The sequence below is a fragment of the Daldinia decipiens genome, assembly GCF_022478715.1.
Source record: "Daldinia decipiens strain CBS 113046 unplaced genomic scaffold F4813scaffold_24, whole genome shotgun sequence".
In the NCBI taxonomy this organism is placed as follows: Eukaryota; Fungi; Ascomycota; class Sordariomycetes; order Xylariales; family Hypoxylaceae; genus Daldinia; species Daldinia decipiens.
Window position 1 is genome coordinate 147,124 of NW_026054567.1, and position 25,663 is coordinate 172,786.

Genomic DNA, 25,663 nt, shown 5'->3' on the forward strand with positions numbered 1-25,663 from the left:
GGAGAGAAAGAGCAGAAGCGAAAGAGACAAAAGAAGCGAATACAAATGCAGAGTCTCTTTTGGTTGACCAGGATCAGGGGAACCAACGAATGAAAATTAATATGGCGGAAATGAATGAAGGGGTTGTGGGGACTGGCGGTACGTTAGGTGCGGTACTGTGCAGCTTTAGATGGGGATGAATTCCAACCGGCATAATAAAGGGCACTGTCCGTCATGACTACTGGTAAGCCACCGGACAGGGCAAACATTTGCTAGAGGGAACGGAGGGAAGACGCAAGCCAGTGGGCTGCCACATGCAACTGACTGTGACGGGTCTGTAGTACAGCACTGTGCAGTCCCTGATAGGAGCAGGGAGACTAATGCAGGAACAGAAAGACCATCCAATCAGGACCCACAGTTCTGCAGAATGATAGGAGGACATGGGTTAAAGCTACCCTAGTCCGAAAGAGAGCTGATCCAATTAGCTCCCCCCTTTTTGGGCAAGTTGGTTAAACTTGGTTGCGTTGCTTAAATCGTTCCAATCAGCCCTGGCGGCCTCCGCTATCTTCCCCTTTACCTTGACCATGTAGATTCTTTAGCCAGCTTGTATCTGGCCGAAATGAAAAGACAGCCTGTTTGTTAATTTCAAGGTTGTGTAAGAGACTCGAATAACATAATACATTGTCGACAAGTAAATTGATTGATTACCTATGAATAGAAACTATTGCGTCGGACAATGGTTCTCAATTAACCATACCATTTAATCGATCCTATTGGTAACGGCATGCATCCGTTATACATAAATAGGTTCAAGTGGTTCGTCAGACGGCTCCAGATTCGATCCTAAGGTAACATGCACCCACCTGCTCGAACCTGTCGAGGTAGGTCGGTCGATTAATAGTAATCAAGGAAAATCCCATAAATCCGGGAATTACCTGATTGAAGCTTAGCCAGTGCAGCTAACCTGGAAGTGCCACCAATCTAACGAGAAGCTTGTTTCTTTTTGAAACCATCCCTGGCGATTGGCTATTTGCGTCTCAGCCTCAATGGGTTCGACTGCAATATTGTTTCATAGCTTGCTTCTCTTTAACGAGCAGACCTCAACTACCTGTCTTGGATAGGGAGGTGGATATCATTAGAATACCTAGCCTTCCAACTTGGGAGCACGATGGCCTTGGCTGCAATAGACCTCGTTGTCGAAATATACCAGGTCAATTGTGTCAATTGTCTATTCTCGTAACCCCTCATGACTTGACTTGGTAGTATCCCGACGCATACTCCAGAAGCCACTCCTTCTCGATTTTGCTGATATCGCGAATAAATATCTTGCTGCCAGTTTCCATAACCTCGTGGAAAATTACCCAATCAGCTTTGCGGTTGAACATTAAAGAGCTAGGATGCGCATAGAGTGTTGTTCCACCTTCAACATTGCGGAAGCTTCCATCGGGTTGCATCCTGGCCGCGTGGGCAAAATATCCCGTCGTCAGACATCGTCGAATCTGCTCCCCTTTGTTGGCCGCTGACGTCTTGAGGCTCTCGTCTACTGCTATTCCAAACCGTTCCAGGTAGCGTTTCAGTTGCGCTCTGATACTTACGGCGCGGGTCATAGCTTTAAAATTGAGATGGTTTTCGTGACAAAACTTGGACTCTTTCTTGCCCTTCGTTACAAATGCTTGGTAGACATTTAGAAGCGTCAAGTGATCACCTTCTTCTGCAGCGAATTTCCGTCGTGAGGACTCTGTCAGCTTCTTTCCCCCCTCCCTCTGGATCCATACGGAACCGCTAATGGTTGCCATCGCCGCGATTGTAAGAATTTCGCTAAGACAGCCAAACGATGAGGCTGTCAATAGGGTTTTCGCCATCATGGGCTCTACCGCAAGCTCCGCCATCCGCATACCCAATGGTTTTGTAAGCTTAGCGTATTCATCCAGAGCACCTAAGGCAAAAAGCAGTTCTGTTGCTTTGGCCATAAGTTCCGCTGGTGGTGGTGTCAGATAGTCGAAGCGCACGACGTTATCAATACCAAGCGCCTTCAGTTGCAAGATAAATGGTGCGAGGTTAGACCTTTGTATTTCCGGGATGTTTGCATCAGGTAAGGCCTGAAAAGCCTTTTCAGTGTAAAGCCGAAAACATTTCCCCGGCTTTGTGCGTCCAGCCCTTCCCGCCCGCTGCTGTGCTGCCGCCTTCGAGACAGGTGTCGCTGTTAAAGACTCGATGCCAGTCTTAGCATCGAAGGCTCTTAGCTTGACAAAGCCCGAATCAATAACATAGACAATACCGTCGATTGTGACGGATGCTTCCGCGATATTAGTCGAGATTATGACTTTTCTTGTGTTTTCAGGCGCACTATCGAATACTAGCATTTGTTGCTCTGTTGATAACCCTGCATATAATGGAAGAGCAGCGATTGATTGAGCGGTTGGCGGAAGTTGGGCTGCTCGTTCCGCAATGGCTTGAACAGCTGTATCAATCTCTTCGCGACCAGTCATAAAGACAAGAATGTCGCCTTCTGGCTCTTTGGTATGAATGTCGAAAATTGTAGATATCGCCTTTTCAACGTAGTCTTCCGCGGGCGACTCTAAATAGAGAACATCTACAGGATACATCCTACCTTCAAGGCTAATTATTGAGCCTATCTCATTCTTTTCGCCATCGGGAGGTCCCTGGTTATCGGACTGCTGGGAGAAGAAGCTGAGAAAGTCTTCCGCTTGAAGGGTAGCGCTACTAATAATAATGCGTAGCTCTGGTCTTCGCTTCCGTATCTTCTTAAGAAGACCAAGGAGAATATCCGTGCTTATAGACCTCTCATGGGCTTCATCAACCATGATGACGGAGTAACGCGATAGCAATGGGTCGACCAGAGCTTCTCGAATTAGTAACCCATCCGTTAAGAATTTAATTCGAGTTGCAGCAGAAGTCACATCCTCGAATCTAATCGAATAGCCCACCTCTTTTCCCAACTCACAGCCATATTCCTCGGCTACTCTGATTGCAACCGTTGTAGCAGCAACTCTTCTGGGCTGGTTAAGTTAGGCATAGATTCATAGGAAGAAGCAAGGAATCATACCTGAGTAACACCAACTATCTTACCGTCAGAGCACCATCCCGCGTGCTCGAGGAACTGCGGTATCTGTGTGGTTTTACCAGAACCTGTGTGCCCAACAACGATTGTTACTGGGTTTTTCTCGATGAGGTAGAGTAAGCTATCGTGATGCTTGGCAATGGGTAGTAAGGCCGAAGGCTTATGGAGAGCAGGGATAAATGTTGAGTTGAGGTCAAAGTCTGCCATGTCGAATAGGGTTTTCTTTTTGAAAGTGATACTGATTTGTCGCTTCACCACGTTTCTAAATGTAAAGCTTGTGTACTTGAAAACACCTGTTGAACGTGCATCCCAGACTTTGTCTTGGAGGTAGTTTAGGATCTACATACGTAGTTCGATAACCAAACTAGTCTCGGAATGCTTACATTTTTTGAGTTTACCAGATATCAAAACATTATTTCTTTATGTTTTAAAGATGCTTCAAGCTAAAGAGCCAATGGTATGTATAATAGTATCAAGTACACGCATGTGATTAGGTTAGGTTAGAGTTTACCTCTAGGTAGGTTCAATTATCACCCACGCAACTGCGTAAGACCTGTGGCGCAGTATCTAATACATGTGTAAGTACCTAGGTATTCACTGTCACTCAGCCCTGTGGCCTGTGGCGGGGAACGTCATCCGCGTCGCAACTCACCTTTTGCCCCTCAGGCCGCCGAGATATTAGAGGTACATAACATAATATACATAGTGTACCCAGGTAGGCAATGCGCATGAGCATATCTCTAACTCTCCTGTTTTACCTTAGCTGTGCCTAATTAGGCAAACAAACGATTTCGATCCTCTTTTACTTCTGCAACGATAACTCCATTTTGCTATATTCTATCAATAATCATTCGTTAATTCATATCAACCTCCTATTTTACTTATCTCGCCTGTGTCCACTTGATCAACATGTCGGCCCCAACTGATACCGTAAGTTGCCATGCGAACCTGTTGCCGAATTTAATGCAATGTCCCGCATTTTTATTCTCAACGAGTCCTCTCTCAACGAGGACTTCATTCGCTAACATCGTACCTATTAATCATAGAGCAAGGCTAATCCAGCGCCTGAATCTCCGACTACTGTACGCCCGTTTGAAATGGACGACGATGATATTCAAGAGACGGGCATCCTTGGCGATGATAATGTCCATCAGACGACCGCGAGCGCAACCTCGACTTCGACCTCGACTGCCGCCAACCCACCCACAGCCAGCGAAGAAACCGCACCGCCCAAGCCTCCTCGGCCAGTTACCGAGCAACAAAAGAATGAATTAATTCTCAAAGAGGCCTTTCCGGGCATTGAGTTGCCGGTCATCAAAGCCGTTTTGATCGCGAGTGGTGGCCAGATCGATCCTGCTTTCAATGCTCTATTAGGTATGTGTAGTGCTGCTGAAGAACCGAGCCGGTATATTAATCGTAAATGAAGCTATGAGCGATCCGGATGCTGTCCAGAACGAACCCGAGCGCGAGGCTGCCCCTCCGCCTCAACCTCCGCGACCTACCGGGGCTAGAAGTCCTATGTCGCAAATAGAGGCCGACGAGCTCTACGCCCGAGAGCTTACCCAATACTACGAAAATGTTGGTGCCTACGAAGCGAGGTCGACAAATCAAGGCCCCGGTGGCCAGTATCGCCGACAAGCAACAGGTCTGAAGCCCAACGAGATGTACGACCGAGACCACAGCTTCATTGATGATGACCTGCCTGTCATTAAGGAAAACCTTCGCAAAGGATTCATCGAGACCCAGACAAAGGTCAACTCCTGGTTTACTAACTTAAAGAAGAAGATTGACGGCGAGTATGATGAGAATGAGGACGAGACACAGCCTTCTAAGCATCAACGCCAGGGTTTCGGTAGACGTAGTGGAGAAGGTTCGCGAAGAAGTGCCGATTACGATCGCTACGACGCCGACCCACAAGTTCTCAGCGACGACTTCGCAGGGATGAGGCTTCATCCGGATGGTAGTGAGTGATACTTGATTATACTATATAAAAAAACCGCAGTTAACACCAACATAGGGCCATCTCAGGAACGTCCATCAGGCAACCCAAGTCTCTACAGACCACCGCCATCTACATCTCCTAAACCTGAAGGTCGCAAGGTTGCCTTTAAGGAGGGAGTCGAAGACATTGATCAATATAATGCCTCCCCAAGAATTCCGCCCAAAGACAGCAGCGCAACCCCCCCTCCTGGCAAGCAGAGCAAATGGCAGCCTTTGTCTACAATTGAACCCGACCCGATTACAGACAACGATCCCTTTAGCCTCGGCGACAGCGAGGACGAGAAAGACGCGAAGGAAAAGAACGGCGGAGGGATCAAGATGGAAGACAGCGAAAAGCTCAAGCAAGCTACAGCAGATGCTATGGCTGATAGCTTGGTCGGGGGTTCTGGAAAGAAGACCAGTGGTGGTAAGGATTAAGTGAGAGATGGGTTAGAATACGATTACTGCCTACACATTTAGCGGTAGAAATAGGGTAATGTTGAGTGACGCGGCTTGATTGCGCCGTACGCAGCTAGGCTGTGCTATTCATTGGCCTTTACATCAGCATTTCCGATTTGTTCTATTCCGATTTGTTCTCTATTTCCTTTCCGTGTGAAACCCGAAACCCGGTTCCCGAGTTGAATACCTACCTTAGACAGGACGGCGGCGATCCTACCAGACTACAGGTAATAGTAACGAGACACAGATAGCAAAGGTTTAATTGGCTAAATGTACAGCATATATTCGTATCCGTATTATACCCTAGCATTATAGCAATATGTCTCCTTTAGTTCTATGCAAGACGGGATTATTCACCGCATATCATCGCGTCACTGTCTTAGTACGGGAATATAGACAGCCCGGCAACGCTCCTACGGGTAGCAAAAAGTATCCGATACTACTATACCTGTACGTCTTACTCTGTACACTACCTACACGAAATTGCGACTCAGCCCCGCATTGAAATGGCTCCAGGAAAGGTCTGTAGTATAATAGGTACGTAGGAAGACCTTACGGATGCCTAGGGGTCCGAACATTTTATATAAATACGTAATTCGCCATTTATCGCATGCCCCCTTCCCTCATTTGTAGACAGGAATAGTAGTATATCTTATATAAGATATAAGATATAATCATGTCGAGGTTATTGGAGTCGTTAGAGATTGGGAAAACCAACGCTGCAAAATTTGCCATACTCGCAGCCATCGTGGTACGTTCCGAACAGGTATGACTATGCCTGCCTAATAATAGCTAATAAGATGATACGGCACAGCTGATCATATTCGAAATAACGATAATCGTCTATAATCTTTACTTTCACCCGCTCCGTGACTATCCCGGGCCGACGTTATACAGAGCATCCCGAATACCATGGGCTCTCAAGTTTGCCACCGGCTCTCAGGCCATTTTCGTTCAGAAACTTCACGACGAATATGGATCTGTCGTTCGTATCGGGCCGAATCACCTTTCCTATACGGATCCGAAAGCGTGGAAGGATATCTATGGTCATCGAATCGGTAGCGAAAGTAGCATGAATGAGATGTCGAAGGCGCATAGTTTCGCTAAGGCGGTTCGCAGTAGGCCCAGCACGATCTTGAATATGGACCGCGATGATCACTCCAAGTTCCGCCGCGCCCTTTCTCACGGGTTCTCGGATAGTGCGATGCGCGAGCAGGAACCAACGATTGGGAAGTATATTGACCTTTTAATCAGCGTAAGTAGCCTAGGAACCCTAGAGGTTCTCTATTATATCTAAGGAGCTATGTGGCCTTCAGGTTGCTCTACTCTTAAGGTAGAAGGCGAAAGTGTTACATTCTATTCTCGTTGACAGACAGATCCTATATTTAAACTACCCCTTTAATTGAAGACAACTAACACACATCTAACCTAGAGGCTGCACGAGGAATGTGAGAACGAGAAGAAGAAACTGAACATCGAGGCTTGGTATAACTGGACCACCTTCGATGTCGTAGGCGATCTTGTTTTTGGACAGTCATTCCACTGTCTTGAGAACATCGACTACCATCCCTGGATCGAATCCATCTTCAAAAGTGTGCACTTCGGCGCTATGATGATCGCTTTGACATACGTTGGCCTGGGCGAACTTGTGCAGATAATATTCAAGTTTGGAAGCTCTCCTAAAAAGGCACGACAATACACTAAAGACATGCTGGCTACACGACTCGCTATGAAAGGAGAGCGCGATGACCTCTTCGAGGGCGTGCTGAAGAAACGTGAGGAGTGGGTATAGTTATACTTCTTCCCATCATAAGCTTGAAATTTTGAAATTTTGATGTTATAAGTGCTAACTCCATCTTCTCATTTAGAATCTCTCATTCGAGATGTTGTCTTCAAACGCATTCATTCTTGTGATAGCTGGATCTGAGACGACAGCAACGACCCTATCTGGCGCCACCGCCCTCTTACTATCTCACCCAGATATCCTCGAAAAGCTCCAGCAGGAAGTCCGCTCGTCGTTCAAAAGCGCCGATGAAATCACAATCACTTCGGTCAACAAGCTGTATTACATGCTCGCGGTCCTGAATGAAGCACTGCGACTTTACCCCCCAGTTGCCTCGGGCCTGGTTAGGACAGTGCCCCCTGGTGGTGAAAACGTTGCCGGTCGTTATGTTCCCGAAGGTGTAAGTAGCTGTTCCGAAATCTACAATCACTCGTGAATTTATTGCCAGGAAGAAACTTATATCAGCATAGACATTCGTCGAGGTCCAACAGTGGTCGATCAATCATAGCAAGGAAAACTGGAAAGACCCTTGGGAGTTCCGGCCTGAGCGGTTCTTAGATACTCCAGAGGAGGCTGCAAAAGCAGGCAATAAACTTGACTCGTTGCAGGCCTTCAGCGTGGGTCCGAGGAACTGCATTGGACGCAAGTATGGCTACCCTTGACTCCCTCGTCGATCATATTAACCAACATCTTTTCACACAAAGTCTCGCATATACCGAGATGCGTCTGATCTTAGCCCGCATCATCTTTGAATTCGACATGAAGCTTTCGGAAGACAGCCAGCGGTGGATTGAGCGGCAGAATACGTTCTTCCTTTGGGACAGGTTAGTCCACGGATCTATTTACATTTCTTCAAATTAAAAATCGCAATGTGTGAGAGAGAGAGAGAGAGAGCTATTGGCCCTAGCTATATATAGAGCTATTTCTAATATTGCCTGGGGTATATATAGGATTCCCCTGAACGTAACCCTAACACCAGTTAAACGGTAGCCTACACATACTACACCTTATATATAAAGCTATAGGGAGACAACACTCGGGTTGTGGTTCTCTAGGCGTAAGCAGACAAGTGCATATGTCACTTTGGGTATTTGTATGGGATGGTTATGGTTATGGGTGGTCCGGAATTCACGCCTTTTCACGTTTACCGCATCCATCATCGCAGCAATCAGCCACCATTTCTTATGTAGATATCTGCGTATAGAAGTATGGTCTTTTTAAATATAGTCAAATAGTGTAAAACTCCTCTTATAGCGACGTGATTATATTTGTAAGGGGGTTATAAATAAAACCGGATTAATAAATGAAAACCCCCCGTTTCTTAAGCCTCGACTGTTATCCTTTTCATATAGGTACATACCTACTACATAAGTTATTCGGCCCCTTCTACAAGCTCATACATCCACCAACCGGAAACGGGTTGGAGTGTATCTGGGCCCGTCTTGTCGCTAAGTTCGGGCCTCCCGGTTTTGAAGTATGAGGATTCCGACTCGAGTAGTTCCCCGCTACTAGAGACCGCCATTCCGATAGAACCAGCTACTAATCTCGTATTATGTATAACTCCATTGTCATTTACCGTAAGCGGGACCGAGGAGAAGGCGTCCGGTATATCAGACATGTCGATAATATGAAACAAAGTACCATCGAGATTACAACCGTATGTGTCTGGTGTATACGACTCAAAAGGAATCTGCGGTAAAGTGTACATGCATTCCCCGTCAACCTTCCAGAACGTAAAAGCAGTTATCCATCCCGAAAGATACTCGACGCCCGAGCCGCCTTGCCGGTCAGCTACCCTGGACCAGAAAGACAGCACCTCGGGACTGGTCGGCTCGTCAAATGAGCGAACAAAGTAGTCGAGGACCGCGGTCAAAAGGCGTGCGAAGTGTGCCGGCTCTTCTCCTAGTCGGGGCAAATACTCCAGACGACGCCGGATCTTAACCCAGTCCTCTCTCTCGCCGAGGAGAGTCACGGAGGGTATGCCGCAAGTTAGAAGAGAGAAATACTTGAAATACTTCTGCAGGGCGCCCATCATAAGAACCGCGGCCGTCACCGTGTCGGTGTGCGTCGTCGTAGTAAAGTCCGGCATGATCCACGCCGTCAAATCCGGATCGACGACGTTCTTTCTGATCTCGTCGGTCATTCGGATCGCCAGCTTGCCGAAGTCCACGCTGGTGATGGTTCCCACCTCGACGACCTCCAGCTCCTTCTGGCCCTCGTGCGCGACGAAGAACGGCCGCAGCTCCTCGGCGTGGGCGTTGATGTGCGTGCTTAGCTGGGCGATGATGGAAAACCAGACGTCTTCCGGGCGGATTTTCAGGTGGTAATGGTTGCTGTAGGCCTGGTAGACGGCCCGGACGAAGCCGTTGGAAGACGCGAAAACTTGGGCGTCTTCTGGGATTTGGATGGAGGACTGGACTAGTTGCTTGCAGCGGCGGTAGTCAGTTGGACAAGAGCCTTGCAGGAGTTCTGTGGGCGATGCCGCCGCATTGCTCTTTTTCCAAGCTCGAGCAGGATGGGCAGCGGTTCGAAGTGTGATAGGCATTTCGAGATTGAGGTTTAGGGGCAGTCTGATATGCTGTAGTTAGTTCTCGATGAATAGACTTATATTATATTATATATATAGGAATAATACTTAGCTGCCTATTGGTGGGTGGGGTGATTGAAGCTACGCCAATGCTGCGCTACTGCTTGGCTGTGTATCTTCATTGGATGTGAATACGCTGATGCCTTACGAGACGTAGTCAGATCTTTACTTCAAGCATTTTGTCAGCTCTATCTATATTTAGAGCTACTTGCTGAATAACTAATTTATATGGGAGCCTGTTAATACCTCCAGCCTGATCCCTCTAGACGATCTCCCTGGGGCTAGGTCGTATCAATATGCTCATTAGGTATTTGTTAGAGATGTCTGTTTCTATTTCACTCATCAGCACTTATACTGGGTGGAAACATGGTTGCTGGATTCTGTTTAGGGAGACGTGCTGCCGTTGTTTCTTGGGAGGGCCTCGCTCTATTTCTTTATATTATTTATTGAATAACTGCTACTAGCCGTCGCAGGTGAGGCTCTTATCCAGATACATTCGCAGTATCCCCCAAACCGGTTGTGAACACTACGAGTATTCCCCTATATTTCCCGAAGAAAGGTATATAAAGAGGATGAATGGAAGATAGATACTCTAATATTACGTACGAATGGAGGATACATGATAGAACACACGTAAAGGCGGTACATCGGCCTTCCACTGGAAATATGGATTCACATATCGTCGAGCCACTGATAAATTATTCATGTTAACTACATCGATTTCAAGAATGAAGATAAAATGCACTTGCTTCAAGAAAAATAATTTAGCATATAATATTTATAAAATAAACCGAAAATACCAGAATAGAAATACGCAACATGGGAAGAAGGAGGTTGGCGGTAGGTAGTAATAAAAACAAAAGCAAAAAAGAAAGTACAAAAAAGGGAAAAATAATTGCAAAAAAAGCTCGGCCTGTGTGTTGAACACAGGACCTACGAAAAACTACTTTGTAAATGTCGTACTGTCAAGTCACGGGCATACTGGTCCAGCATATGACACCACGGTGCAGTTTTCTCTAGCCTCCAGTCACCCAGGGATACTTCCTTTTTGCGGGGTCGGCTGAACGTTTGCAGTTTATTTAGATATATATGTCTTGTTTCCTAAGTAGGTACGTATTTGCGGAGGTACATCTCGTTGCCCTTGGTGAGAGGCCTTACAAGTGTGCTGCATATCTTCAGGTGTCAGGTGGAGTGCCAAAGTTGCGAATAGCCTCTGCGAGGCTGCAACTTACGGTAGCTTAATAGGCACCTACCTACCCAAGGTACTTTAGTGCCCGGACCAACCAGCCCCTTTTCGAAACTCTGCATTGTAGAGTTTGCTGTTTTACGTCTTCTGGTCCCTACCCCTTTAATCATATGGAATGGACATGATGTCGTTTGGTAAGATATTGATAACTTGCATTTATTGCCTTCATTGTATTATGTTACCTATCTGACGGACCAGTGCAAACTTGCAACTGCTTGACGTTAACAAATATTTATTTATTAATATCCTAAAGCCACAGCATCCTTAACTGTCCCCGTCTCGTATCGATATGTAATTTAAGAAGTCACTATGAACTTCAGGCTCGTAGCAATGTGATCAGGTCCGTTAAAAGAAGCGTGTTGTAGGGATAGTTGTCATGGCTGTCAGTCCGCTCTGCAAGGCTGACAAGGTGACAGCTATGATTTCTTCTATTTGGTTCATGAAGTTTAATACATAAAATTACGCCCGCCCATTTTACGTAGCTACGCACAAATCATAAAGCTCGAAGAACTAGGTTATACCTTTTGCTACCTTCTAACTTACTTTAGTCCTAATGATATTTGACTATGCTTATAGATGAGTTGTACTCTTGCCCTTCAGTTCAGTAGGTAGGAACCTTGAAATGACTGTAATGATGTTCCATTATGGTTAATTCAAAGGCCTGGGCAAGGTATAAATTATAATTGTACACTTAAGAGTAGTAAGGTTGGAACTCGGAAATGTACTACTGCATTAACTGATTGAGAAATTTGCCTACTGAGATTCTTGGAACTTTGAGGGCATCAAGTCATTCTCCGAAAACTTCAATATAACGTATAAGTCGGAGACCCGAAAAGGCCTGGTGATAAAACGGACGGAGAGGACGGCGGAGGAGCACCGGGACCTGCCGATCTCACCCCGGGCTCGGAGACACACCCCGGCTATCCTCACTCAGCCTCGTGCATGAGATGTCGAGGGCCACGAGGTGAAGATACGAGATCTGATTGGACAAAAATGTTAATGGGAAAGAGGAGAAGAAAAAAAGTAGCTGCGATGTACGGAATAAAGTGGATCGATCGCTCAGTTGTGGGGCTAAGCTGCAGCCCGTTCCCGAACAACTGAAATCCAAGGTATCCGGTACTCTGTACGTGTGCCAGGATTCGCTCGGGGGGTATAAATCCGCCACGACTATATGATCGTGAAGAGGTTCGTCTGAACGTGATGCGACTCGGCTTTCCCTTTCAAGTTTTAAATCACGCGGCAAGTATTTTTTTTTTCCGCTGACATTTATGATATATATGTAGGTAGACATGTCAAGCTTAGTTTATTCAGGTACATGGTAACTACCAACCTAGTGAAGTATCCCAAGTACCTAGGTTAATGCGGTACAATGAAGTTGCTTCTCCGGGTGCTAGTGCCCCGCTAGAATGGATGAGAAAGTTGTGTCCGCCCCGACTTCCCTCTAAAAACATACTACTATGTACTTACCTAGGTTAGGTAAATAGGTATGTATTGTACTCTACCACTAAAATACTTGGTTTAAAAGACGACCCCTCTAAAAGCTTGTCTGTTATCAATCTAACCTAGAAGCTGGCATCAAAGGCCACTCGACGGGGCTCAACAAGCTCGTTAACTCATTAGCTCATTAGCTCATTAGCTCATTAGCTCATTAGCTCATTAGCTCATTACGTATAAGATACAGCACTCGCTAAGCTCAAAACAATGACTTCAGACTCTCGATCCACATTCGGATGACCCGTACGAACGATATCGTACATATGTCTGTACGTGAATGTAGCCCGAATAGTTCGCATAGTCTGCATACCTATCTGCAAGCTGCAAGGTTACAAGGCTACAAGGTTGTTAGGTGTCTGGGAGCTAGGAAATAGTCAACACTAGATTCTCGGCGCTCGAGGACCTACGGATTTACGGATTTGACGTCGTGAAGTTATTCGACTGGTGAGAAATTCTCCATTTTTCCTATAAGGTACCTTTCCTACCTTTCCTACCTTTTCCTTACCTACCCCTACCCCTCCACGGGAGTCACCATCGCCATATTAAAAGTCTGGGGCGCGTCCTCATAACAACTCTCCTGCGTCACATCCGTCTTCACATCCGTCTTCGTCAAACCTATCAGAGCCTATCAGAGCCTATCAGAGCCTATCAGATACTTCGCTCTTCTTGTTACCTGTTACCTGCTACACACACCAGCTCCCAGCTCCCAGCTCCCAGCCCCCAGCCCTCTCATCGGGATCACCAGCCGCTTCATGCAGAGGACAACCACTACATTCCACCCCGTCTGACCCCCACCTCTCAGTCACTGGATCTAGTACCCAACATCTCGGCCTGCCTATAAGCCGTCTTACCAAACGCCTCGAACTACTTGAAGCTCTGACTCTAGTGCCGAGTCGTTGTTGTATGACCGACCAGATCGTGAGCGTGACCTCCCCCCCTATCAGTAACTTGCTGAACCTTGGATCGTGTAAATTCAGATCCGCTTGGAAGGCATAGTGCAGCACACCGGCTACATTTATTAGGTCCGAGGCCTTCGTTATTATTACATCAATCTAGCCTAACCCTAGGCTCTTCTATGCAGCATCCCGAAGTAGTGGCTGATACCCAGAAGCAGTAGGTCGGGCGGGAATCCTACCCATGAGCTCACGCCCTACTGGAACGCGCCCCTCTCCTTGAGTTGCCACATACCCGGAGCTTTGGTCCGTCTGGTCCTACTTTATCCCTGACTATTAACTTCGTTCTTCCGTTTGTCTCCCTTAGCCCCTTGATATCCCCAGGGCCGACAATTATATGACTCGGGATATACGTCTTTGCGACCCTTTAGCTCTTCATATCTACGTCAACCCTACCGTGCCGCCAATCCACGCCTCTGCCTTAGTTCCCCTGACACAACCGCTTCCCTGCATTTGGTTACACGCGGGAAATAGCCGTTTAAGTCATCTTTATTGAAACACGCTTTTACTGCCAGCCTTGAGGCATCTATCCAAGTAAACAGCCTTCGCAGGCTGGTTGCAGGCGCCTCTGCCGCACCATGTAAGTCTTACTCGTTGGTTGCGGATTACCTTATCATTCCTTTGCCTACTGCTCTACTCTAGGATATTGCCCCCTGCGTCGGCAGGGGTTACTAATGCCTCTTCAGGAAGTTCGGTAAGCAAATCCAGAAGCGTCAGCTTGAAGTGCCAGAATATGCTGCTAGCTTCGTGAATTACAAGGCGCTCAAAAAGGTACGTTAACTATTGCTCTACTTTCTATATCCTAGTCAATGGTGTATCCTCTCCCCGGACTTTAAGAGATCTAGGTCCACGTGGATCAGGAAACAGCATAGCTTCCCTTTGTACCATCTTATATGAAACTTATGGTTCGGAAAGTGGGATTGTTTCACTGACGCCAGCCAATAGCTCATCAAGAAGCTTTCTGCCACCCCGACGCTGAGCGCTCAAAATGACCCTCGCTTTACTCCCACGCCGGTGGACACCCAAGCTGCCTTGCAGGCAAACAAAGCAAAGTTCTTTTTTCAACTGGTAAACTCTAATCTCCCATTGATGAATGCGTACTCGTGGGCGGCGCTCATAGGTATCTTACAGGAACGAGAGCTTGAGAAGGTCAATGCATTTTACCTTCAGAAGGAAGCCGAAGTAAGTATAGCTTCTGCTACCCCATATTCTACACTTGGGCCCCTTATTGACACTAACCAAGCTGAAAATACGTCTCAAAACGTTGCTGGACAAGAAGAGAGTTCTGCAGTCTCGCCAGGGCGTGTCTAGACGGTCAGCCAAATTCACGACGTTGGAAGAAGGGTTCCAACAATTTGCAAATGATTTGAATAAGCTTCAGCAATTTGTCGAAATAAACGGGACCGCCTTCTCGAAGATCCTCAAAAAATGGGATAAGACCTCCAAGTCTAAGACTAAGGAACTATATCTCTCCCGCGCTGTAGAGGTGCAACCGTTCTTCAATGCCCCGGTCATCAGCGAACTCTCGGACCAAGCCACAACCAGCTTACAGGAGCTCGGGGCGTGGTCAGATGGGGATAATGTCTCGTTTGACGCTCGATCTGAACACATGGTGAGTAGCCAACACCTCCTCGGAACGGATGAAGGCGACGCAGATAGCCTATTACTCGACACAGCAATTAGTGGCAACCTAGAGTCTTTAAGAGACTTGCTATCAAGAATGAGAGCTGGTTCCAGTTCGCCACCAGGGAAGGACATCTCCTTGATGGAAAGAGTAACACGTACCTTTCTCGCTGCTATTCACGAGGCGCCACAGGCTTCTCTTGAAGTCCTACTAGAGACCGGGCTCGTCGACGTTCGATCTGAAGATGACATTAACGAGCGAAACTGTCTCCACCAGGCCACCATCTACGGGAATTCGTTTGTCTTAGACGTCGGTCTCGCGGGAGGGGTCGAGGTTAACAGAACTGACGTGTATGGGCGTGTACCGCTTCATTATGCAAGCATGCATGGGCGGTTGGACATGCTTGAGCAGCTTCTTCGAGGTAAGGACAGGTTAAACACTTGGTTATTTCATGTTGTGCTGAACCTAGTGCGTAGCCGACCCGACGACAATCGATCTTATAGATCACGACAATTTTACTCCGTTAATCCACGCCATCATCCATGGTCACCTTACATGCGTGCAACGGCTTCTCGAAACCTCCTCCCGTCTAGATCCGAAGTCAGAAACGGACCATATACCACTTAACCTCGCCTGCGAGCATGGGTCGCTCGATATAGTCGAGCTCCTCCTAGAGCATGGCGCCCAAATACTTCCTGATGCTGAAGGCTTGTACCCACAACATCTCGTAGCTCGGTCGGGACAGACACCTCAACTACTCAGATTGCTGCAGAACTATGGTGCAGACTTGGATCAAGTCGATAAACTCTACGGCTGGACCCCGCTGGTGCATGCGGCGAGCGAAGGGAATGTGCCTTGCTTAGAGGAGCTTCTGAATGTGGGCGTCGACCCAAATATCGTCGACGAGAAAGACTTGCCTGCAATGTACTATGCGGCATGGGAAGGTCATCTGGAATGCATACAGAAGCTCACACCGTATCAAAGAGGCAAAGCAGAAAGTCCCCTGATGATGCAAACGGCCGGTTCTCTTCTTGCCCCTATGGGGAGTGGAAATAGTCCTATCCCTATGTCGCTCGATGCCGATGCTATCCCCATCCTTGAACTTCCGCCACCTATCATACCCCTGAGACGCTACGGTCATAACTTCCTCGACACGAAGGCAGTGATTCAAATCAGCTTCCAGGAAGAAGGAGACCACCCATTAGTGTTCTTCCACGACAGCAAATACCCAGCCGCGCGACTAACCATCTCTTCCAAAGCATCAGACCTCATTCCTAAGAATATCATATTACCCTTCCAAGAAGACACCCGACTCGTATCTTTCCAGGTCGACAATCTCGACACCTTCACCCTCGATTTTGACGTTTTCCCTACCTATGGCGCGAAAGTAATTGCAAAGACGGTTGCTCTCCCAAATACGTTTCGGGCTTCCTGGAGCAGCTCGGGAAAATGCTGCCTCCCGTTGTTTGACCCCAGACTCCGGGCTATTGGCCAGATCATATTCAATACCCAAGTAATCAAGCCCTTCCAAGGCACTCCGTTGGAGATAACAGATTTCGAGACTTATTGGAAGGCTACGAGTCAGCTGGACCAGAACCCGAATATGTTTGTCACCGGTTCGAGCTTATCTGGCGACTTTGTTCAGTTATACGTTCAACATACTAGCGATGGCATCCCCGTTGTGTGGCCACAGTGGATGATACAATGCGGCGGCATTGACGTATCAATCTCGCGACTATCATACGAGCAATTCTCTACGGTTACGGCCTCGAATTTTGGTCGAACTCAACTTCATCTGATACCTTCGCACGGCCTTAATAACATTGCCGAGGTTCATCGAGCTCTCAACACGGCAGGAGTTTCTTTGGAGCAAGCCCTCTCCCTGCTTCCTAATTCGATGCATGTAAATCTGCAGATTATCTACCCGTCAGAAGAGGAGGAGAGAAGGCTCGGACTAGGGCCGACTATGAACGTAAACAGCTTTGTAGATTCCATACTAACCATAGTTTTTGACCACGCGAGGGGACAACGAGCGCAGACGATGTCGGCTCCCGACTCTGTCAGGTCGGTGGTGTTCAGCTCTTATAACCCGACGATCTGTACAACATTGAACTGGAAACAACCCAACTTCCCCGTTTTCCTATGCAACGACCTCGGGCGGGAAGACGTTATGCCTTCGCCGAGCATGATCCAGAGTAGCGGACGGAGGACATTTTCAGTTAAGGAGACAGTGAGGATAGCGCAGGGTAACAACTTCATGGGGCTCGTTTGCTGCTCCCGACTACTGGTGAGTTGTATTAAAGCGAAAGCTAGTTGCGCATGTAGTATACTGATATGGAATCAAAACTAGAACATGGTCCCCGCGCTCGTCGACGCGATAAAGTCGCATGGATTGGCGTTGGTCGTAGACAAATCAGCCGAGGAGGCTACAGAGCCGTACGCGCATGCGGATGCATTCCCCGTTCCGAAGGGCGTCGATGGTATACTGAAGGGGAATGGGGTCTTGAGATTTAACGAGTCTATAGATGTATAGACAAAAACTGCGGTTTGGCGTACTTGGTTTTTATAAGGATGGGCTGCAGAGCTTGGCTTATGCGAAGACCAGGTCCTTAAGTCCTTAGCACTGGCTTTGATGACTTGCGCGAAAAACTATGAAAAAATATTTGCCTTATAACTTTGCTTTTGTGATCTACTACAGTGATGTTATTAAGCCCCCTTGTAGTCGTACCGCAGCGCACTTAGATCCCTCTCCGGGTCCACGCTGCCCATGACCATCTTGGCGATTATCACGACCCCGTAAACGACGGCGGGTAAGTTGCTCAGCCCGACGTGACCCCATTGCTGCTGCCCGTCCGCAGAGGCACCCGGTTTCGACACGAGCCCGGCGAGTACCAGGACCGCGCAAATAGCTATGTTCAGATACGGCAGATACGCCGCCAGCGGCGAGTCGCGACGCTCTTCCGCCCAGAAAGGCGCGTGGGCAGCCTTGGATCGGCCGGGTCCATCCCCCAACTGCCTCCTGCTACTACTACTCTCGCCACCGGTACCGCCAACCCACCCGTCGACCGCGCGTATCCCGGTGACCCCGGGCGGCAGCGCCCATAGCATCCAGGCGGTAGCGGCGAGGCTGGTCAGGCTGAGGAGGGCGCGGGTGCGGTCGGTTCCGGTTGCGGTTCCGGAGGGTTGGGGTTGGGTTAGGGCGAGGAGATACGGGACTGCGGATGCGAGGGGCAGGGCGAGGAGCAGGAGACGGAATTGTGCGTTGCGGGTGTCGTTTTGGCGCGCGAGGGATTGGATTAGGGCTTCTTGTTCTTGCTCGTCGAGGGCGGTCGGGGAGTCGGAGTCGGAGTTGGAGTTTGAATCGGAGGCGTGGGTGAAGGGGCGGCGGGTGCGGAGGGATTGCATGGCTGGATTTGGGTTTGGGGTGTTTGGTGGTGAGGCTTCTTTGGTGGTTGGTTGGTTGGTTGGTTAGTTGGTTGTGGTGTTTTATATTTGGATATTCATCTTGAGGTTGTGGCGTATTTATTTATGTGTGCTTGAGACGGGATCAGACGGATGTTTAATGTTTAAGCTATGGCGTGGATGGAAGGATTAGATGTACACAGCCTTGAGGCTTGTGATAGCTCAAAGGTTAGGATGAGTTGAGAAAGTTAGAAGTGACGTAAGGTCCACTGTATTGTACAATACCTATGTACGTAAGGTTGGGTTGCAGCTGGCAAGCTATTAGCCACTCTGCTGCTTAATCTAATCTAATCTAATCCAATGCCCCGTGATTATGGCTTGTGCGCTCAATTGTGGCTTGCGCTAATACCCCCTGAAAGTGATGGAGGTTCATGTATGTACATTTGTATATTTTAAACACCTTAAAGGCATCTATCATATTACATATCATACCAACCTAAGGCTTATAACCCGAATCCTGAGCATTTTGAATGCTAAAATCTTAGATCCAAGCGCAAGCTTCCAACGTACTTAACTTAAGAAGTAAACCTAAGTAGAATAGGGGGAGCAGGGGATCGTCGTCGTTTCGCATTAGACCTGAAATCAACACTGATACAGCGTTGCCATCCATTCTGATACAATATAATACACAATATCTACGCCGTCGGGAACGACTTGAAGTTCCCATTATTATCGTATTTCGCCTCTGCAAATAAACATATTAGCCAAACACACTATCACCACCACCACCACCACCACCATACAAGATCTCTCTCATATCATGAAAGATAGAAAAGAAATGAGAAAAGAGATTTAAAAAAAAAAAAACCTACTGAAAAACGTATAGCTCAGCGTAACCTCGCTAATCCCGCGCATATTCAAATCACTCAGCATGTCCGGATCCAGGTAAAAGAACACGGGCATATCGACCGTCTCCCCCGCATTCAACCGCTGCTCCTCGAAGCAGAAGCACTGGATCTTGCTGAAGTACGGCGCCACCTGCGCGGGCGTGACGCTGTACGTCGCCACGCCGATGATGTCGCTGTCGCTGCGGTTCGTCGCCGTGTAGAACGCCAGCGCCGTCTCTCCGGGCAGTACGCGCACCTCCCGCTGCTGGGGCACGAATTTCCACGGCAGGACGTCCGACACCGAGGCGTTGAATGTGACTCGGATGCGCCGCGCGTCGGTTACGGGGATCAGTCGCGACGCCGGGTCGAAGTCTGCGTCGTCGCTCGAGGCGCCATGGCCGGGTGCGCGGATGGGCTGGCCGCCCCAGCCGGTTGTCTGGCAGATCTGGTCCGGTGAGTTAGTCGCCTCGTACATACGCTTCCATTGCACACCACACCACACCACGCCGCGCCGCGCCGCGTAAGAGAAGCAAAGTATCCTAACCCACCATCTTATACATCGGCACGGAGCCGTACGAAAACGCAACGGTGCCGAGTATGATGCTAAGCGTGTAATACCTATAACACCACTAAGCCTCGTCTTCCCTCTCACGTTCACTTGCCCGCAAGAGCAATTGGGATTATGTTAGGTAGGTAGGTAGGTATATACATAGTCGTGCGATTCTTATATCTGTAGTACTCGCGCATGCGTTCCATCGACGGCATCCCGGCGCCGGGGCTAGGACCGGAGGCGGCAGCAGGAGTCTGCTGTTTCCTTGCTGAGGAATTCGCCACGCTCCGGCGGGGAGACGATCGGACAAGGGCGCGGCGGCACGATGCGCATGCCCATTGCGAAGCTGACGATGATGTGCTGGCTCTTAGCGCCCGCCATGAGTTCTGAGAGAGGCCGTTCATTCTGGCGGATGGAAGAGTTGGCAAGTAAAGCTCTTCGAGAAATCATATCATCGTATCGTATCGTATCATGTTGTGGGGTCGACAACGGGTCGACGTCAAAACGCTCTGCTGCTAGGAATTTTAGGTGGGTCCGGTAAGCTTTACAGGGTTTCATTAGCGGCTTACTTGCTGTAACTCTGCAGTGCTAGGGTGTGCACTTTTCCAAAAAGAAACATGTGATTCGTCTAGATTATGTACCTATGTAAAGTTGAATCGGGTACTAAATAAAGTACTTGCAATAAAGTACTTGCATCAAGGTAAGGTAACCACTTACACATGGTTATAAGCTTTGTAATTATATAGCTAGTTAATTTACAATAACAATCTTGTTCAAAAGTCTACCTAATCTATGCCATTTTCCTGTTTACCAATCTAATTATTGGTGCCTTGAGCATTCCATTTCCTATACCGTTTCCTTGTGTTGATACCTTCTTCCTAGTCCTGCCGAACACCATCTCCAATACATCTACAACAAATACCTGAATCAACAAGATTATAACTCTTACAAACAAGTCCAATATACCTAACCTAGGCTGCTTTCCACGACTGTAGGTCGAGTCTATAAACTGGAAAGGCAATTTGGCTCCGAGATGAGCCTGGGCTACGTACAGCCCGCTGCTGAACCCATCTTCGTGAAAACCGTACTTGGTCCATGCGCCGGCGTAGCTGATTCCTCTCGTATTCTGTATGATCGGTAAGGCTTGCTGCGCCCGGATCGCTGCAGGATTATACAGCGGGTGTGAGTATGAATATCGACCTTGCACGGTCTCAGGCTTCGGTTCTTGGATGGGATTCAACGTCACCAGGACATCGCCAAAAGGTTGCCTCGGAATATGTTGTAGTATATTCATGTTATAAGTCAACGACACTTTATCAATGTCTTTGTTCGTCCAGGGTGATGACACCGCGAGATAATTCCAAGCGGACCAGGAATTCTGGCGCCTCGGCATGTGGGAAAGATCTGAGTGGAGTACGCAGGTATTATCCGAGGTTTGAAACGAGGACATGATGGCCCGCTCCTTTGCAGTTGACGAAGGCTTAATGATCTGGTATGCCTGGTCCCCATGTGTCGCCAATATGACGTGATCGTATACTTCCGTTTTGCCATTTTCCAAGTGTAGCTTCACACGTCCATCTTTGTCGTTGCTAAGATATTTGACTGTAGTTTTGAGAAATAGATGGTTTGGTGGGAACCCTTTCATCACAGCATTAACGTACGATTTAGCGCCGTTCTCTACTGTAAGCCAGTCTGGTCTCCTTGAAAATGTACTTAGGAGATGATGATTCCACCTGGACGAAAATTAGTCTTCATACTCTCTAGTCGCTTTTATTCATCCAACTTACATAAAACGTACGAGCGTCGCAGCCGGAAACTCCAAGGTGCACTTATCAGGACTCGTACTCCATACAGCGGCCGTCATGGGGATTAGGTAGTCATTGCGAAACGCTTCAGAGTACCCCTTTCTATCCAAATACTCTCCAATAGTCTCCATAGGCGCAGCCGAGGTTTCGGTATTTAGACAGTCATTATCGTCATCCCTCAATAAATCGAGCGCAAATTTATTAAAACGGATGATATCAAAAACGAGTCTCCACATCCGTAGGGAGAAAAGGTTCTTCCTCTGACAAAATAGGGAATCTAAACTCGTCCCTGCCCACTCAAATTTCCCACGATCCCTTGAAACGCCAAAGGTCATCTGAGTGGGCACGGTCTTAACCTTGACATAGTTGAGGAAGTTGATGAAGTTTGCTATGAATGATTAGTATTAGTATATCTGCTTATTCGGAGATTCGCTGTTTACTAACGGTATGTTGCTTCGTTGAGGACGATGAAACCTGTGTCGACCAAGGTGGTGAATTTGCCCTTCTTCCACTCTACCGTATTGGTATGGCCACCCAGGCGGTCAGCCGCCTCGTAGATATAAACATCATGGTGCGTACGATTCAAAGCCCACAGAGCACCAATACCAGCAGAGCCGCTGCCAACGATGGCGACCTTCTTTCTGGGCACCCAGTTAGCCGGCGATGTCATCGATTTCTATACGATAAAAGAAGACGAAAGTTGAAAGTTGAAAGTTGAAAGCTGAGAGTGCTGTAATAGTTTGGGCACCAAAAGGTTCATAGAAGGATGAATAATGAATAGTTATGTATATGAAAGAAGCAAGATTCAAAATCGAAGCATGTGATAGAGCATTAGGAAATATGGACATGAACTCGGAGGAATAGAAGGAAGCTAACTATGCAGGTAGACTCGGTATGCAGCCATACAGAGCGGTCCAAGTTTCGATAGTCATGCCAGATCGGCAAAGTCGTGGCTGCAAAACAAGAAAAGGCGATTGGAATGATTGGAATGGAAGTTTTGGGAGGAAGTAATGAAGTAATAAGGCAGTTATGTACTAGTAGAATTAATATAGAAGCGGGAACTGCCCCAATTCTACATTAGAATGTACTTTCCACATGCAACATGCAGCAACATGCAGCAACATGTAGGTACCTACTTACATTCCCATAATGTCAATTTTCAAATGTCAAGAGCGAATAGAGAAAGTAAGGCGCGCTAGGACTTATTCAGGAGTTATGAGTTTTATGAGTTGTAGATGATTTATTAGTCGACCGTTGTTGCCGAGATGAACGTATGAGAAAAATAGGAGAGGGCCCAGTTCTTATTTTATTTCTTATCTTATTTCATCTCATATCACGAAGTTACCTCTTGAAACCATTTAGAGGTTAATGAACAAGGGTTTTACCACTGCCCTACGTATTTTCTGAGACAGCTCCGACGCATTGACTTACGACTTGCACAAATATGTACAATAACTAACTAATACCGGATAATTTATTTAGTATCCGTCCGAGCCATGGCACCATTGAAAACAACCGATCCAATGCAGTAGGTTACCTAATTGAGATAGTATAGGTATCGAGGCCATATCACCGAATCTTCGTAGCACTCGCATCAAGAAACAAGTCATCATATATATCACCGAGGTTTATAGATTATTCAAATATCAGCTTTGCAGCCCAAAGCCAGACCCCATGTTTTAGTATAGTATCTTTAAACCCGCAGCGTAGGCGATACGCACAAACACAAAACAACACATGCCGTCCGATCAAAAAATGTCGAGGCTCAACGGGATCGAGTACTCAGAGGCGGCAGTCCGAAGACAATCCGTCTAATGCCCAATTCTTAGAAGCTCCATGTTTAGTCTGCCCGGCTAATACAACTCTACGTCCGTCGTAAAATAGGACGCAGAGCCTAATATATTTCTGCTTTCCGGGGGTTCAACTTTCATGGAGAAGAAAAAGAAAAAGGAAAAGAAGAAAGGCAACGGATGCCCAAAAATGATTAAAATATTTTCTTTCAAGACGGTGAGTCCCCACTTCTTGTGGCTATGTACATACATACCTAGGTTAGGTAGGTAGATGGCTAACCTAGGTAGGTAACCTAGATGGCTGAATATGTGGCTGAACATGCAAGGGAAACCCACTTGGATCCACATGGTCTGGACCGCATTGACGGATCTGGGAAGTTGTAAGAAGCCGTTCCTGGGTTACGCAACCGACCCAGTCTCTCCTGCAACCTTCATATGTAATCTGTAATCTATTATCTACAGTCAGCCAACCACGCCAACCATCCGAGTCTAGTAAGCAGACATAGACATATACATTGACATATACATTTATCCTAATTCCGCTACATCTCGTCGAACCACCGTCCTCTCCGTGAGAGCCTCCCTGACAACCGACGCAATCAACTACTAAACCACAACCAAACACCCACCCACCTTACCCATCATGGCCAACCCGCTCGACACCGACGCCGGCTCCGAGCTGTTCAGCAGCTACGAAGCCGAATTCAAACTGGTCCAGGCCGACCTAACCCAAAAGCTCGACCAGATCCCCGAACTAAACGGCGAGCCGCGCAAAGCCGCTATCGCCGCCGCCGAGCGTGCCCTCGAAGAAGCCGACGAACTGGTAATCCATCCATCCGTCCATCTATATTCTCTCCCCTCTCTCCTCCCTATTTGCAGCTAACATACGTACCCCCCCTCCCCCCACCAGCTCGGACAAATGCGTCTCGAAAAGCAAAACATCCCCTCCTCGACGCGCCCCAAGATAAACCAGCGCTTCCGCAACCTCGAAACCGACGTGGACGGCTACAAGCGCAAGCTGCGCACCCTCTCCGACGACCGCGCCGCCCTCTTCGGCTCCCGCTACACGGACAACCCCAACGCGAGCCCCTCCGACCTGCAGCTCGAGCAGCGCCAGCAGCTGCTCAGCGGCACCGACCGCCTCGACCGCAGCTCCCAGCGCCTGCGCGCCAGCCAGGCCCTCGCCCACGACACCGAGCAGATCGGCGCCGGCACCCTCGCCGACCTGCACCAGCAGCGCGAGCGCATCGCGCATACCTCCCAGATCCTGTACGAGAGCGAGGGCTATGTCGATCGCAGCGTTAAGACGCTGAGGGGTATGGCTCGTAGGTAATTACGTTTTGCCCTTCCCCCTTCCCCCTTTCCTCTCCTTTCTGCTTTTCTGGGACTTGTTGACGGCAGTGGGGAGTGCCGTTGTGCTGGAGGATATATAGGTATACATATATAACATGGGGCTAACGAAGAGACTTGCGCAGGATGGCTACGAATCGGGTAATCACCATTGCTATCATCGCCGTCCTCGTGATCTTGATCTTCGCTGTGATCTACAGCAAGTTTAGGTGAAGAGGGGAGTATTATATCCGTCTGACGGCGTGACCGGTTAGGAGTCAGTCAGTCAGTCAGCCAGCCAGGGATAGAAACACCATGTATAAAAAAGATACATATACCACTCGCGAACGCGCAAGCAGTCTCGAGCAAGGAAGAAAGAGTTAACCACCAACACGGCGTCTGGAGCGTAAACAGGGAGGGCCCTTACGGAAACATTGGAACAATTCTCACTGTCGTTTTTCTCGTACATATTTCCCCTCGAGATATTGATTGATTGTCGTTGTCGTTGTCGTTGTTGTTTATCGCTGTATTGTGATGATATCGAAATTTTCGAGAGCTTTTTATTTGACGAAATTAGGTGTCTGTTGTTGAAATGGGTTAATACCACAGACGATGATGTATCACCGTTGTCCTATTCATTATCGGCACTGCAAGAAGAAATGGAACGAAATGAAGTATATTTTTCCCGACCCGTGTAAACCTATTGCGCCGCA

General features: G+C 47.9%; 8 protein-coding genes across 8 annotated transcripts; 4 read left to right on the plus strand and 4 right to left on the minus strand.

The window, feature by feature from the left end:
• Positions 1-822: 822 nt before the first annotated feature.
• F4813DRAFT_137299 (P-loop containing nucleoside triphosphate hydrolase protein) lies at positions 823-3,567 on the minus strand. Its single transcript, XM_049238797.1, has 2 exons — positions 3,047-3,567; positions 823-2,999 (listed from the first exon to the last, which is right to left on the minus strand). The coding sequence occupies exons 1-2, from the start codon at positions 3,266-3,268 to the stop codon at positions 1,224-1,226; spliced, it is 1,998 nt and encodes a 665-aa protein (XP_049098154.1). The 5' UTR covers positions 3,269-3,567; the 3' UTR covers positions 823-1,223.
• Positions 3,568-3,765: 198 nt separating this feature from the next.
• On the plus strand, positions 3,766-5,839 carry F4813DRAFT_364570 (uncharacterized protein). The gene is made up of 4 exons (XM_049243827.1): positions 3,766-3,991; positions 4,108-4,435; positions 4,488-5,024; positions 5,079-5,839. The coding sequence occupies exons 1-4, from the start codon at positions 3,971-3,973 to the stop codon at positions 5,477-5,479; spliced, it is 1,287 nt and encodes a 428-aa protein (XP_049098155.1). The 5' UTR covers positions 3,766-3,970; the 3' UTR covers positions 5,480-5,839.
• Positions 5,829-8,464, plus strand: F4813DRAFT_137497 (putative cytochrome P450). Its single transcript, XM_049238799.1, has 7 exons — positions 5,829-6,251; positions 6,315-6,755; positions 6,933-7,286; positions 7,369-7,683; positions 7,754-7,929; positions 7,988-8,107; positions 8,234-8,464. Exons 1-7 carry the CDS (start codon positions 6,177-6,179, stop codon positions 8,271-8,273), a joined length of 1,521 nt encoding a protein of 506 aa, XP_049098156.1. The 5' UTR covers positions 5,829-6,176; the 3' UTR covers positions 8,274-8,464.
• On the minus strand, positions 8,462-9,939 carry F4813DRAFT_364580 (uncharacterized protein). Its single transcript, XM_049243828.1, has one exon. The coding sequence runs from the start codon at positions 9,826-9,828 to the stop codon at positions 8,656-8,658; it is 1,173 nt and encodes a 390-aa protein (XP_049098157.1). The 5' UTR covers positions 9,829-9,939; the 3' UTR covers positions 8,462-8,655.
• A 3,934-nt stretch (positions 9,940-13,873) lies between these two features.
• Positions 13,874-17,807, plus strand: F4813DRAFT_137606 (SPX domain-containing protein). The gene is made up of 7 exons (XM_049238801.1): positions 13,874-14,143; positions 14,250-14,334; positions 14,509-14,631; positions 14,695-14,745; positions 14,807-15,608; positions 15,664-17,474; positions 17,538-17,807. Coding segments are annotated over exons 1-7 (3,057 nt in total). The 5' UTR covers positions 13,874-14,141; the 3' UTR covers positions 17,721-17,807.
• F4813DRAFT_137577 (uncharacterized protein) lies at positions 17,716-18,988 on the minus strand. Its single transcript, XM_049238800.1, has one exon. The coding sequence runs from the start codon at positions 18,590-18,592 to the stop codon at positions 17,894-17,896; it is 699 nt and encodes a 232-aa protein (XP_049098159.1). The 5' UTR covers positions 18,593-18,988; the 3' UTR covers positions 17,716-17,893.
• A 296-nt stretch (positions 18,989-19,284) lies between these two features.
• Positions 19,285-22,501, minus strand: F4813DRAFT_381588 (amine oxidase; the record flags this gene model as incomplete). The annotated part of the gene is made up of 7 exons (XM_049245697.1): positions 19,285-19,334; positions 19,462-19,921; positions 20,025-20,094; positions 20,186-20,460; positions 20,838-21,759; positions 21,814-22,219; positions 22,276-22,501. The coding sequence occupies 7 exons, from the start codon at positions 22,499-22,501 to the stop codon at positions 19,285-19,287; spliced, it is 2,409 nt and encodes an 802-aa protein (XP_049098160.1).
• Positions 22,502-24,051: 1,550 nt separating this feature from the next.
• Positions 24,052-25,650, plus strand: F4813DRAFT_364601 (V-snare-domain-containing protein). The gene is made up of 3 exons (XM_049243829.1): positions 24,052-24,444; positions 24,532-24,950; positions 25,097-25,650. Exons 1-3 carry the CDS (start codon positions 24,265-24,267, stop codon positions 25,182-25,184), a joined length of 687 nt encoding a protein of 228 aa, XP_049098161.1. The 5' UTR covers positions 24,052-24,264; the 3' UTR covers positions 25,185-25,650.
• The last annotated feature ends 13 nt before the right edge of the window (positions 25,651-25,663 follow it).